This window comes from Sceloporus occidentalis, unplaced genomic scaffold (genome assembly GCF_023333645.1).
Source record: "Sceloporus occidentalis isolate IW3139 unplaced genomic scaffold, rSceOcc1.0.p SCAF_25, whole genome shotgun sequence".
Lineage (NCBI taxonomy): Eukaryota > Metazoa > Chordata > Lepidosauria > Squamata > Phrynosomatidae > Sceloporus > Sceloporus occidentalis.
This window is the reverse complement of record NW_028317005.1, coordinates 1,674,341-1,690,402: the sequence shown is the minus strand read 5'-3', so window position 1 is coordinate 1,690,402 and position 16,062 is coordinate 1,674,341. Positions and strand designations below refer to the sequence as shown.

The 16,062-nt window shown below is 41.2% G+C and overlaps 1 protein-coding gene across 1 annotated transcript in view; it reads right to left on the bottom strand.

Annotated features, from left to right (window-relative positions):
• LOC149300242 (WW domain-containing transcription regulator protein 1-like) overlaps nucleotides 1–15,348 on the bottom strand; it is a 53,448-nt gene extending 38,100 nt beyond the window's left edge. Inside the window, exon 1 of the mRNA XM_089485397.1 lies at nucleotides 14,939–15,348. Coding sequence (XP_089341523.1) covers nucleotides 14,939–15,348 — 410 coding nt within the window. The remainder of the gene's footprint in view (nucleotides 1–14,938) is intronic.
• Nucleotides 15,349–16,062: the final 714 nt, after the last annotated feature.

Sequence of the window (16,062 nt, the reverse complement as noted above, 5' to 3'; positions counted from 1 at the left end):
ATGGCTGACAAACACGAGATGTACGTTAAATATAAAACATGCCAGGAACAAGCTCTTGTGCAGCTGCAGCCTTCCACTTTTTGGGCACGATCGTCATGGCCAGTGGTGTCTGATGCTGACAGAGGATAATAGGATAAGAGGAAAAAATAACTAGAGGAGAACAGCTGAATATTCACGTAATAGATCATCTGTTTAACTTATGGAAATCTCATTTTAAGAATAAGTGTGCCAGTCAGTGAAATTATTAACATTCTAAGAAAGACATTATATTGTCTAAAACTGGGATTATAACATTATCCGGTTTTCAGAAGTGCCCTTTAAAAAGGCCATCTGGGGGCCATATCTTTTGCTTCCTCTTGTGTGTCCTCTTTTAGTTAAACGTGCAAACTGTTCCTTTTTAACATCATCTCTATAGGTAGATCCATTTACCTGATAACCAGTCAACAAATGGAAAGAAGCTTGTTTTTTTTAAGTAAATTCAGCTAAACTAGTTTCCTAGCATGCAGCATCCCAAAGTATTACTGTGCTTGCATGAGCTAAGTTGCATGGGGAGGCATCAGGAGAGGATGCGGGATTCAGAATTGAACCATGTAGTTACCCAAGAGGCACAATGGTACACAACGGTGCACAAAGCAGGCTAGTGCGTTAAATAGGGGTCTTAGGCAGGGAAGAAGTAGCTGGAAACATTGATAGACAAGTAAACAAGCTTGTCAAAAAAGTTCTAAACTATACTATTCCGTTAAACTCTCCAATTCTGTACGGCACCTACAATCTCCAAGAATTTGACAGACCCCATACAAGCATTTTCTAATGTCGGCCACATAGGAAGAAAACTTTATATTTTTATTAAAAGGATTGCCAACACATACACGAAGGAGAAAGTTCATAGCAGCTCAACAAGACCTTTATGTGGCTCGTAAAGCAGGTTCTCTTTCATTGAGAGACCTTTATTGCGCATATATCTAGGTATATCTGGAGCCCCATCCCTAGACTAAACTGAAAGACATTATAAAATAACTTAATGAAAAGGCTCGAGAGAGATGATCGTAGGTTCTACAACAAGTAGATTGTCGCTTTCCTATTTTGATCTGGATTAGATGGGCCATTTGGTTCTTTTCTGGCATCACTAGCCATATTTGTTTGTAAATGCCATTAAAATGACACATTATATATAATTATAAGGAGCCACCTGTCCACTTTACTCTGTGTGTGTTTGTGTGTGTTTGTGTGTGTGTGTGTAAGGTGACTAGACATCACATGTCTTTATTCAACTAATGCAAAAGCAGTCCGGGTACTATATAATCCAAAGATCAATGAAACATCAAATCACTATAATGTTTGTACAGCTGGCATTGCTGCTACGAGAGCATTAGGGATTGATTAAAAGTTCAAAATGACTTTCTTTATATAAAGCTAGAAGAAAGGGGGAGTATTAATCAGAAGTAAGGGTTTGTAGGTTTAAATCTGGCCAGTGTGACATTTCCTTCGGCGTTAATTGCTTCCATACAATTTATATCTGGTAGTCACGCTAGGGTTTTCTAGTTCTAACACACGCTATTTCAAAGAAGCTCTTGTCCTTTAATAACCTCCAGAAGCAAGCTCAATGAGCTATGGGTAAGACCCACAAGTCTTGAGTAAAACAAACAGGTTTTTTCACTTTATCCAGGGCAGATTCTTACAGGAAGTGAGTCAAGTCTAACCGCAAAATTGTCCACAGGGAGCGAACGGAAAATAGAGGGGTCCAAAGCTGCTTGCAGTGAGAGGCAACATTACAACACTGACCCAAACACATGTGCACCCTTTCACTGTCACACCACGAAAAATAATTACAAGCAATTGCTAATCAAGTGCAAGCTCCAGTGTGACTGACTCAAGGACTCAAAATATAGTCCTGCCAGTCTTTGTTCACTGCCCAGATTCTCAGCAAGGGAGAAGGCATGGTTTCACGGTCTTAATAACGTACAGAATAAGCTCTTAAAAGTAGCTGACAAACACATTTAATAAAGTAGGCATTGACAGAAGAATTCTTTAGATCTTCATACTAGCTCTATGGATATAATGTTTTCTAATCATGCTTTAAACTACGAGTTATTTTAAGAGTTGGGATATATTACTTTTTAACAGCAACATCTCACAGATGGTCTGCATCTCAATTTAATGAGCCACCTAAAAGCTAGATGTTTGCAGAAAAAGACAATTGCACACTGAAATCTTACTTACAAGTAAGCCATTCAACTAATCTAATACAAAAATAATGTAGGAAACGTAACTCGTAATACCAGCTCAGAGTGTGCTGATTCCATATTTAAACCACTGCAGATCTAATAAGATCAAAGAAAATATCGGTGTCGGTCACTGCCACAGCAGAAGCTCATTACATGCTATGTGCTACTGCCAGCAGTGGGAGAACTTTTATGTAGATTGATGTTTCTTTTGATGTCTCTATACCTCTGTGTTATTTTGCTATTTATTTAATACTATGTATCAACTAATAAGGTTAAGGATGGCTACATCACTCCTAATTCATTCACTGTGGCTTCTTCAGACTTCATACTTCATCTTACTCTATGGTGCAAAGGTTTTTAACACAGTTTTTTGGCAGTTGCATCCTAGTATCCACAATCAATTTGGACATCAGTTTGGGAGCTGAATTGCAAAACCACGTAATTCCACCGCAGTTAACACCAACAAAGTTTTTAATGAACCACCAAATCAAGCTTTACAGTCTGTAACAGCAAGAGAACTCCTGACCGCTCAACTTTTTCAAACTTTTTAAAGCGAAACTAAGCAGTTTGAGATCTCTAGCTCTTATGATGTGAATTTTGAGAATTGCTAAATGTTGTCCAGAGAACAAATAGAAACTAACCTGACAGGTTAAACTAAATAGGGAACAAAGGGCCACTGGAAATAAGTTCAGTGAAAGAAGAAAATAAAGGCATCAGTTTGGTGTGTCTTCTTTGTTGGGCAAAACTTGTTTGTACAGCACAAAGCACACTTTGTTATGGAGCATTAGAAAATCGAGTCTGTGACTTTAAAATCTATGTCTGGAATCAGATTACAACATTACCAAAGAGCAACCATGGCCCCTCAGTATGCTGCAAGTTTACAGTGAAGACCAAAATAGAACTCAAGAAGTCATCACCATGAACATAATGCAGAGTGATTCTGTAGGCCCCCGAGGCCACACTGCGACTCCAATAACATCTAAAACTTTTCTGATCCGTTTTTATGGAAGAATAACCCCCTACCCTGATCCTGGCCAATACGCACGTACTGATTTAATTTATTTTCAGGATAGTTTTACTTTTCTTTTCGACAGTTATTCACAATTCAAAGGAAGGCTATCTGCCTTTTTATGTCTTTAAAGAGAACTGGTGGACAGAGAACGCAGAGCACAGAAGACATATAATCATGATGCAAACAAATATGCAGGACTATAAATCGAGGAGGAAAAAAGAAATGTACTTGATCAGTTTCTAGCATCATCGTTTACCATATGCAAATTGTGTACCATAATGTGATCTGTTAAAACACATTGCATAGGTCACTATTTAAAGTCCCATGCAAAATAATCTCTGGATACAGAAATTAACAAAAACCTGGTTTTATCTCTTTTTGTTCCTATAACCCAACCTGGAGGCCGCCATTTTTGTGACTTTCCCTGCTCAGACACCACACTGAACGACACTAATGAAGTCCTTTCCTCCACAGACTTTCTTTAGTCAGACTGGGTGATTAAGACTGAACCATTCTATTTCCCACCGTCATTATGGTAAGGAGTCAGAGTGTTTATCTAGCAGATAAGGCTATGGTAACAGAGCTAGATAACACACAAATGGTTAATATGTAGGTGCATTATATTATGCCAAAAATAAAATTGTTTTCAAACAGAAAAACAGTACAATGTTTTGAAAAGTAGTAGGAAAAGACACAGATGTGTCTGTGTGTATTAATGTATATTCGTTATGTATGTGCTAACTGCCCTAAGTAATTTGTGCACGCTTAATAAATAAAAGATAATAATAATAAAGAATAATATTGAACATGTGTGAATGTGAATATCGACTCTGTTGGCTACTGTACACCATCATTATGTCCTCCAGCACAGTGACAAGCTCTGTAATGGACACGTGGATTAGTCTGCATTTAATTTTAAGTGGGGTAGCCTACTCCTGAAAGTGTGTCATCTCTGCTTATTCTGAAGCAGACGTTGGCGTGCCGGTTTCCAAGCATTTCTGTAGAGCTTGACAAATTCCAGAACCAAGGCGCCACTGTTCTGTTACAGAACTCGATGGATATACCTCTCTGTTGACACTTGCATGACAACATCCATATTTTTCTTTTTTGTCTTAAAGGGGAAATCATTTTCTTCTAGATGTTTCCTGAAATTGAAAGCGGCTCTTAAGAGGATGACCCTTTTTAAAGTGAAGGGGCATTATCAGTCACTTGTTGGTTCCTTCATCTGGAAACCACTTCTTGGGTGCCGCATGTATCATTAACTAATCTATTCTACACAATAATCCAATGTACAAGCCGATGCCGCATATTCACCAAGGTGTCCTTACAACCGCATGTTTATTTGTTACATTATACACATGCACAAGCATCTTGGGGCTTCAGTCCCTTCTTCTTCTACCCTACATCCAAAAACAGGCGCTTAAAAGAAACTGAGAAAAAGGTTATTTAAAGCTTTTGTGTTATTGTAACATAATTAAACCTACTGAAGAAAGAATACAATGATCGATCTCCCTATTATTTGCCTATTATTCTAAGGAGTGCAATTAATATTTTGTCTCAGTGGAACAGCACCTTTAATACACTTCCAGCTAATGAGTTTCCAAAGAAATACCAATAAATGTTCTGCCAATTTATGACAGTGAATGCCAGTATCATGTTGTCCTCAAAAGTACTGGAATGCAGGTTTCTTTTTCACAATGCTAAACACAATCTCAGTTAATAATCAGCGGCTACTCAATAATTATTAAAATGTAAGCAAAAGGCAAACAGTGGAAACAATGCAAGCTCTATGCGCGCTACTGGATCTGTCTCCCAGTCATGGGCTTCAAATTCCAACTTTTTCAAGCTTTTCACATGCAAGTTTATTGTTGGCTTGTAACCTCCTGACAAAACCACCATTAATACACTGATGGAGAACACGACCCTCCCCCGACGCGTATAAATGGGTAATGCTTATCTGTTCCATAGAAGTCCATCTGCAGGCTCTCGTGCCAGTGGTGGCCCCATAAGCCTACGTGAAACCTCCGTACGTCACTATGACTTCAACTGGTGCCCTCTAAATGGAAGCCTGGGGGCAGGAAATCTTGCACAAGAATACTTCATGTTCCCATTTCGCTATAAGCTTTTATCATACTTAGTTTTGCTTGTTTTCCTTTTTATTGTTCAGAATAAAATCATTATTACGATTTGTAAGTAATTGAGACTTTTGGATAGCTCTACAAGAGAATATTCTAACTATTTGCTATACGCATTCTTTGTGTCTTCTCAATACAATCAGGACAGACATTGTGCAGATCTTCTGCTACTATTGGGCTACAAATCACCCATCACTCTCAGCCATTGTTGGAGGTGCAGTTCAACACCATGTGTTCCTCCTTGATCTAGAGTATGTAACAGCTTGAGGTATAAATATTAACTTAATGTTAGGATGGACCACTGCCCCTGTTTGTCTCTTCCGTTGCTTTGGAGAGGCAGCATCTGCTATAGGATGAGCAGCTACTCCGCATTCCACCCATCTCCACTTCAAACACAAGACCGGAGGAGCTTTGCCAACTGGGCTATACAGTTGTCACTCGACCTCTAGTGTGAGTCTTGTAATTATAGAAAGACCACTCTGGGACACTTGCCTTTCCCATCCCTGCGTCTCGGCTTACTGCGGGCAGCGCGAGCCGATCCTCAAAAAAGGACCAAATTAAAGGCAAAATAGGAAATGCCATAGAATCGGCTTTGTGATCTCTGCACAAAGAAACTTTTGTGTAGATCAAAATACGTCTAATGCCCTACCGGCTCATCACTGTAAATTATTTAGCCAAAGGGATACTTAGTATGACCCTCTGCTAGAACTCTATAAATGTAATTAAATGTTATATATATATAATATAATATATATAATATATAATAAATATTTCATTGTTACATTAAGGTGTAATATATATATCCCCAAATGTCCATTGACCAGAAAACACACGTGACCTGGGGGGAGGGGGGCATTTCTATAGATACAAAGGTAGGAATTCCATATTCATCCAAGACCGGTATAATAATATAACAACAATTTATTGCATGGAGTGGGGTAGTAGCACTCTCAATCTTACTGGAGTATTCGCTAACCCAGCTTTTTTAAGAAACATAGAATTTGACAGCAGATAAGAAGCATTCGGCCCGTCTAGTCTGTCTGTATTTATCCTCAAATCAGTGCTTATGACCACTCCATGCATGTATAAATTCCCTCACTGTATTAGCCTCTACCACGTCTGATGGGAGGCTGTTCTATTCATCTACCACCCTCTCTGTAAAGTAAAAAAAAAACTAAATGCAGAAGAGTTCAACGTTTCGATTCTAGCGAGCAAGAAGTGCTGAGTAGGACTGGTATAGTGAATGGAGGTAAAAAGGAGAGAGTTTGTTCCCTAACTTGTGGGTTAGTGAATATACACAGTAACTGTTTTCTTTGTGACCATGCTTTCCCAAATGATAAATGAATTTATCAGACAAGACCAGACAAGTGGTTGGTTTTTTTTTGCCATGTCAGCAGTGGAAAGAAAAGAGAGCAAATTTGGTAAAGACGACAACTTTTTTTGGCTAACCTAAGCGTCATAGATTGCAAGCTTTTGAGACTACCCAGGTCTTCAGGCATATTATGCTAGAAATTTAATGATAAATTATCAAAATTAAAAGTAAATCTGTAACTACTAGACGTCAAGCGTGCTTAGAAAGCAGGTAAAACGGGGCTGTCCGTATACATGACTACATAACATAGGAATATGATCCGGCCTGAGAAGGGACTCCTACATATGAGTTACTCTTAGGATATCCCTTACAAGAAAGCGACACTCCGGGCACGGAGTAACCGGGGAATTTTCCATCACAAACTCTAATCTTACGTATCTAGCAGCGCTCCACAATGCTGCGTGAAACACTTGGCAGAATATTCGTTAAGCTCTAATAGTTCCCATTGGGGAATTAAGGCAAAAAAAATAAAAAAAACCCTACAAATGAATTGTAATTTTCCATTGACTATTACCCCAGCCGGTGCCACCGGTGTCTTAGAATGTGATGTTACGTTGTGATTTAAAGACGTTGACAGAAGATGAGCACATTATGGAGCATGGTGCTGTACCAAAGATACCAAGGGAGGGAAATACAGACTACTTTATATAGAAGGCTACGGGTAGGGCCAGGGGCCGGATTAACAACGGAGTACGAGGAGCAATAGATTTAGGGTCCGGCGATATGAGGGCCCTGCACTAATTGCTCCAAAATATGTATGCGTGTATACATATGTGTTTATGTATGTAAGCGTGTATACGTATGTGTTTATGTATGTGTGCATACGTATGTGTGCATGCGTATGTAAGCGTGTATACGTATGCATTTATGTATGTAAGCATGTATACGTATGCGTTTATGTATGAAAGCGTGTATATGTATGAGTTTATGTATGAAAGCGTGTATATGTATGAGTTTATGTATGAAAGCGTGTATATGTATGAGTTTATGTATGAAAGGGTGCATATGTATGCGTTTATGTATGTAAGCGTGTATACGTATGCGTTTATGTATGAAAGTGCGTATATGTATGCGTTTATGTATGTAAGCGTGTATACGTATGCGTTTATGTATGAAAGCGCGTATATGTATGTAAGCGTGTATACGTATGCCTTTACATATGAAAGTGTGTATATGTATGCGTTTATGTATGAAAGCGTGTATATGTATGAGTTTATGTATGAAAGCGTGTATATGTATGAGTTTATATATGAAAGCGTGTATATGTATGAGTTTATGTATGAAAGGGTGCATATGTATGCGTTTATGTATGTAAGCGTGTATACGTATGCGTTTATGTATGAAAGTGCGTATATGTATGCGTTTATGTATGTAAGCGTGTATGCGTTTATGTATGAAAGCGCGTATATGTATGTAAGCGTGTATACGTATGCCTTTACATATGAAAGCGTGTATATGTATGCGTTTTTGTATGAAAGCGTGTATACGTATGCATATATGTATGAAAGCGTGTATATGTATGCGCTTATGTATGAAAGCGCGTATATGTATGTAAGCGTGTATACGTATGCCTTTACGTATGAAAGCGTGTATATGTATGCGTTTTTGTATGAAAGCGTGTATACGTATGCATATACGTATGTAAGCGTGTATATGCATGCATTTATGTATGAAAGCGTGTATACGTATGCGTTTATGAAAGCGTGTATACGTATGCATTTATGTATGAAAGCGTGTATATGTATGCGCTTATGTATGAAAGCGTGTATACATATGCGTTTATGTAAGAGTATATATGTATGCGTTTATGTATGAAAGCGTGTATAAGTATGTGTTTATGTATGTAAGTGTGTATATGTATGCGTTTATGTATGAAAGCGTGTATAAGTATGTGTTTATGTATGTAAGTGTGTATATGTATGCGTTTATGTATGAAAGCGTGTATAAGTATGTGTTTATGTATGTAAGTGTGTATATGTATGCGTTTATGTATGAAAGCGTGTATATGTATGCGTTTATGTATGAAAGCGTGTATACGTATGTGTTTATGACAAGACAAGGAAGATAAAAAGAAAAAAGATAAAGAAGATTAAAAAGTGAGGAAAAGATGCCAGTGAGTGAAATGCAAAAAGAGATGTGCAAAAGAAAGACTAGAGCAGAAGAAAGACCTGAAGAGGCAAGAAGCAGAGAGAATAGACTAATTTTAGCTTTGATCTCTCAATTAATGGCGGCCGGCTACCGTTTGCATGGAAAGCCGTGAAGCTGCTGAACAAAGTAGAGGAAGAGTTAAAAACAAAAAGCAGTTTCATTATCATGCTTAGAAAAGAAACTGTATGGAAAAAATAAACAAAACTTAATTACTGTTACAAATTAGGAAATATTTTTGTGGTCAGTTGTATAGTTAGACTCTTCTACTACCAATTAACACAAATAAAAGGATTACATTTAAAGAAGAGACCTCTGAGGTTCCTAAAACCTATGTGAATATGTCTTTTTAGTATATTTTATACCCAAGTTGAATTAAAGGCTAGCTCCGTCCTCTTTTAAAGGGGCAGTAACACTAGATGTTTTTTTTTTCAGGGGTGCACAAACTCATTCAGTTCTTTCAAAGCTTTCTCCCCCAGCAACAGAGTCTGGCACTTGTTAGGCACAATGGCAAACTAGCCCGATATGCAGACTAACGCGACATCAAGATGAAAGGGCTTAGGCTTCCTGCAGAGCGTTTCACGTAAGGACACTTCAGGGGAAGGAGGCGCTCGTGGACCTCTACACACAAAATTGCCGTTTCTGTTCCTTTAAAGCGGTGTCTGATAGTAGAGGTCCATGCTCAGCCTGCTAAAACAATCCACAGCGTGTCACAACTTCTCATTTGTGACGACAGGATTACAGCGCAGTCTCTCCTGTGGGATGATGGGACGTGGAGGACAATTTAAAACGCCCCAATCTATGCCTTTGGAGAATATCAGAGCCGAGAAATCAAAATACGGCTGACTATAAAACTAATACAAATAACACAAGCGAGAGATAATTATCTGTGCTCAATTTGTGTTTGTTTTTCATTTGCAAAAGCATTTTTAACCTCTTCAATCCCAGGGGTTTTTGGTACCTCAAAGCCCGGAGCAATTTTGCCATTTTTGCGCTATGTCGGTTCAGCGATTATTCACTTTTCCTGTGAATAGCGTACCCATGTAAACTATATATTGTTTTTTCAAGGAAAGATAGAGATAGGTAAAGTGACAGAAAATTCCATCCAAATTTATCAATTCAGGTGTCCTGATTTCAGAAATACCTAATTTATATAGAATTTTCATACTTTTCCAGCACATATAGGCAACATACTATAAGGTGTACATTACTTTATACAAAGCCGTAAAATGTTTACATTAGGTATGATGGGACTGTAACTCTAATTTTAAACAAATAAAACAAAAACACCCACAAAGGTATATATTTCTGTAAAGCAGACAACCCAGCCTATCCTATCAGGGGTATTTGGGCATTCTACATGCAGGTAACCAATCACTGTTAAAGGTGGCCACAGAAATTAGTATAACGGAAATTTAATAATCTACCTTGGTGTGGTAGATCATGAAGCACTCATCGATGCAGAGTCCTGGCAAAGAGGGTCAGGAAGGGCAGTGGTACCTGGAGTCCTTCCTAATACCCTTTTGTAACAGACTCTGCATCTTTTCTGAGGCTTCTGTTTGGCACCAGTGGTGGAGATTGCAGAAGGAAAATGCCTGCCGGTAAAACGCAGGACATTCTCTTCCTGCACATTAGGGATTGGCTGCTCAAAGAGGATATCCCTCAGGATTTTGAGCTGGAACTCTAGGAAGGTGTAGATCTTCCCAGTGGCACATTTCTTGTACAACACATATGTGTTGTACATGGCAACCTGGGTGAGGTAAATGGCCACCTTTGTGTACCAGGTCTTGGTCTTACGCAGCACCAGGTACGGCTGCAGACACTGGTCAGAAAGATCTACACTCCCCATGTTCTTGTTGAAATCGGTGATGCACTGAGGCTTGAGCCCCTGAGCATCACCTTCCCCACGTACACTGGCAGGTACCACCTTCTCGTTGTGTATAGTGGAGAGGATATACACATCCTTCCTGTCAGTGTACCTGAGGGCCAACAGTTCCTGACTGTGCAGAGCCGCCTCTGCTTTGGGTATGTAAGGTTTTTAGGATAACCCTTGCGGGTTGGCCTAACAGTGCCACATGCTGGGGTCTGCTGTAAAAATAAAAAATGAAACAAATCTGGGCTGGTATAAAAGTTATCCACCCAGAGGTGGTAGCCCTTATTCAAATAGGGGGACAGCAGGTCCCACACTATCTTCCCACTAGTACCTACAGATTGTGGGCAGCCAGGGGGATCAAGGAATGTCCTTCCCTTCGTAGATTCTGAAGGAAACAGTATATCCCGTCCCACTCTCGCAAAGTTTATATAACTTTACACCGTACCTCGAGCGCTTGGACGGGATATACTGTTTGAAGTTCAGTCTACCCTTGAATAGGACCAGGGACTCGTCTATAGCCACATTTTAATCGGGGGTATACATTTCAGGGAATTTACTTGAAAAATAATTAATAATGGGCCTCAATTTATATAAACGGTCAAATTGGGGGTGCTCTCTAGGGGGGCATTGGGAATTGTCACTAAAATGTAAAAATTTCAGGAGCCCAAAGTACCTGTTCCGGGGCATTATTTGGGAAAAAGCAGGGGTGGATATTATGGGATCTGTGCTCCAATATGATCATATAGTGGGCTTTTTCACAATGCCCATCATAAGGGTCAGGGCCCAAAATTTTCTAATTTCTTGGGAGTCAGTGGGGTACCAGGTCTGGCTTCTGTCTCCTTGGTCAGCTGCCTGACGCTGGGCTGCATAGATGTTTGTTTGAGCTGCTAGCAGCTCAAAAAACTCGGGGGCAAACATTAAATTGAAAAATGACTTTGGCTCACTAGCATCAATGTCACATCTGATGCCAGGAGTCCCAGTAAAAGCAGGGATTACTGGGTCTATCATATTTGGGGGCACCCAATTATATTTAGAGTCAGGCTCTCCACGCCTGGCTTTAGCAGATGGACCCTGGCCATCATCTTCTTCCTCTGACTCGTCATTATCTGACGCACAGCTAGATTCATCAGATATTGGATCAATATCTGATGCAGTCAGAGTGGCATCGGCGTCTGACGCAGTCAGAGTGGCTTCGTCATCAGACTGAGTGAGGAAGTCATAAGCCTCCTCAGCGCTGAAGACACGTTGCGCCATTGTACACGACACCTACCTACCCAATTTCTAAAACACTACACTATCCCCAATTCCCTCTAACCACCCACCAAACTAAACCCAATGGGTTTTTTTGTATTTTTTTTGGAGGATTGTGGGGAGGAAAGGGTGGGTTGATTTTGGGTATGACAGGTATTTGGGGGTTTATATATGATGTGGTTTTGCACTAAACACTGCAGCTCTGCAAGATGATCTCTCTCTCTCTCTCCGATCACAATAATGGCAGAGAGGAAGAGCATCTGCAGTAACGGTTACACGATCGCTGTGATTGGTCATCACAGCGATCATGTGACATTACTGCCGGATGTGTGTCACTGGGGGACTGCCCCGGATGTGGGGCAGTCCCCCAAGGCTAATGACACACTGGAGGGAATGTATCTGTAATAGTTTACCGGCATTCGTGCTGGTAACTGTTACAGCTCCCTCATCGGAGTGATCGGGTAGCCCAGCAGGGTCTAGACAGACCCTGCAGGGATACCCTGTCCTCCCGTGAGCTACCAGGTCATGTCAGTAGTGACGTGATTCGGAAGGGAAAGCGCGATCGCGCATTTCCAACTGTAACAGTTTACCAGCATTCGTGCCGGAAACTGTTACAGCTCCCTCATCGGAGTGATCAAGTAGCCCAGCAGGGTCTAGACAGACCCTGCAGGGATACCCGATCCTCCCGTGAACTTCCAGGAAGGGAAAGCCCGATCGTGTGATCGGGCATTTCTATCTGTAACAGTTTTCCGGCTTCGCGCTGGAGATCGGGCAGCAGAAAGCCAGCAACGCTGGCTTCTGCTGCCAGGGGGGAGTCCAGGCTGTCAAACAGCTAGACGTACCGGTACCTCCATATCTAGACAGCTAGACGTACCGGTACCTCCATAGGGGTTTCTTAGTGGGCGGTTTTTGGACGTCCCGGTACGTCTATAGGGGATTGAAGGGGTTAATGAAAAGAGTAGAGAGAGACTGTGGAGTAATGTAAGAAAATCCTACATTACCTAAAGTGTAGTAGATACCTGAAATAGACTTCCAGTGGAAGCAATTCAAGAAGGCTCGATATGTGCATAAGCCTGTCCTAAAGGATTAATAATTAAAAAAAGTAGACTAGATGGACCAACTGGTTGTTAACTGCTGACATCCTCTATGTATCCATTTGTAACCTATGGTGACCAAACTCATTCTAGAAAGAGCCTGCAGACTATATGTTATATAAATACACACACACATATATATATATATATATATATACGTAAACATACTATGTGTGTGGCTGGGGAGGCAAGAATGTCTGAAGTGTCAGAGGTTAACGATTTGCTACACAGGAGTGCCTACAGAAGTAAAGCAGCAGACTTCTGGCATGGTATCTACACGGTACAGGGTCACCTCACCACAAGTTCACTTTCTCAGCTGTTTAATGTAAACATTGACAGACCATGAGAAGAAAAACCTAACAAGCACAGCACTGGCTGCAGATCCAAGCAATCGCTAAGGTTACAAATCAACGCCAGTTCTTTAAATACCCTCTGCGATCATGGAGGAAAGCTCAGCACTTGGGCGCCAAGGTGTTGAAAGTAATAGTGCTGCGTGCGACACGGTACCAAGTAAGGTCAAGAAAAAACCTTTTAAAAGCAATGGATGGTTATTTCTTACAAGTTATACGTTTATCTTACAAGTTTATCGCTTCACTCTGAAGGTGGTAGATATATAGAGCAAACCTCTAGTAGATGTGGATCTCATGAACTTAAGACAACACCAAGGACCAAGTAAGGCTTGATGTTTAGATTGGCTGAATGGTTCTTATCTGCCATCAAATTCCATGGTTAGGTGTTTACATTCTATGTGATCCTCAGGATTCAGGGGAAATGTGGATCAAAAGTCTTAGCTACTGGTGTAGAATCCACACTCTATAGATTGCCCACTCTTAGTCCTCCATGTCTAATTTGGCCCCTAGGTAACTTTTTGCGTGCGACTGACGTGATGTTCTGTAAAAGATGGTGGCCCTTTTATAAATGAACTGGTAACAGGAAGATTTAAAGACACATTATGATCCGAGACATAGCCTAGGACTCAGAGCCAAAATCAGGCACTGTTCCTGAAGTTGGCAGGTGTAATGGGACACTTGTGTTCCTAAAAGGACTTCAGATTGCAAATACCCAGACCCAGACTTGGCTCTGCTTAGCGGTTTGAGATCATCATCCCCACTTCCAGTAATCTGTATCAGAATCTCAAAAGGAATCAGATAAGTAGAGGTTTACTTCTAATATATGGGCTGGGGGTCTTACTGAACACATGTTTAGTGAGAATGACCAGGCTCAAGTGACCCCAATACTTTTTATATACTGTAAATATGTCTCATCTACAGAATAAACGTTTCCATGTAACACACATAAGCTCAAGAGTATTGCGCAACCTCATGTTTGCTGTAGGTACACAGAGCATGTATGGAGATCCTTCCAAACTTTAATGCCTCCTTTAGGATCACAGCCCCAGTGGTCGCCTCCTAGTCTAGAAAGCATTAGAGAAATCTGGAACCCTATAACAGCATTAATCTACTGACATGACATTATTATTTGTCTAACATATTAGCCACACTTCTTCCATGTGGTTAACCCTGTGAGTGCCACTTGTGTAATAAACACACTTTAAAAATTAAACTTGTGTAAAATTGTGGTTCAAAATAAAATCACTGCCAACATTGAATTCAGTGGTAATGTGGGGATAGGGGGTTCCATGTCTCCCACCCCAACCTTTATTTTCTTTGGGGAGTGTTTTTCTGTTCTCTGTAAAACTCTGTAGACATCATAGGCATTAGCATTCCATGGCCCAGCAGTGGTTAAGGGGTTAACTGACTGAACTCTTGAAAGTCTGGCCTAAAGAAGGAAGAACAGAGACAGTGGAGGAGAGGGGCAGCAGCCAACTTACTTGAGGAAGTATCTCTGGCCGGTGTGAGTGTATGCCATCTCCCAGCCCGGTGGAAGAGGCAGCTCATCTGTCACATCGTACGACTGCTGGCGGAGGTGAGCGTGCTGCTGAGCAGGACTCGGTGCGGTCCCGGTACCGGCCCCCAGCTGCAAGGAAGCGGGGGATGAGTGCGATCGGACGTGCTGAATCCCAAGCCTCGGAGGGTGGCTTCCAGAATCAGTGCTGGACTGTCTAGAGTGAGATCCCGAATCGGGCTCTTTGAAGAACGACTCGGGGAGAATCTTCTTCCTCCAGGAACTGGGCTTCGGGTTCATCACGGAGTTGAACAGAGCCTCCAGATCGGTGTCTAGATCTTGGGTGACATGGATCACTTGCTGTCCCGGCGGGGGGATACCTGGATTTGTGTTCATTTTCTTTTATTTCCAATCGAAATACACCGACCCGTGACAAACTACCGTTACACCGAGCGATCAAACCACTGTTCGCGGTGTCAGGAAGGGACACCGGGGAAAAAAAAAGAGAACAGATGGAGTCCGGATTTCACTCTAGACGAAATAAATAACGGCTAAATGCGTGCAGTAACCGCAATCACAACAATGCTTCTAAACAGCAATCAGAATGTTGAGAAACTCAAAGTTCCAATGAAGTCCAGGAGCATTGTGACGTCAGCAGAGGGAAAAAAAGGGTTCTCTTCTCCCTGACCAGGATCGGCTCCCGGGGGTGGGGGATAATCGGTTAAAAGTTCATAGCAATTGGGGTATTTCGGTGCCTTGGTCCACACGTCCTCTCTGACGATCTGAATGTCTCAAACTGAGAAGGAAAATGTCTCAGGACAGGGAGAGGCGTCTCTGGGCTGAAACCTTTCCCCGGCCCTGAATTATGCATGAGCTGCAATCTGTGTGTAGGACGGGCAACAAGAGCCTGAGCTTGCCCTGCCCTGCTGAACCTCCTTCTTCCAGACCGGGACTTTACCTTACAGGGCAACAGCCCGAGGCTTCCACTCCCACGTACAGTTCGGGTTACAGTGTGGGTGAAAACGTGCAGGAGTCTGCCTGGAGTCTCCAAACCACACTCCATTAACCCTTCCCTGGCAAATTACTATTTTTATTATTATTATTTATCTA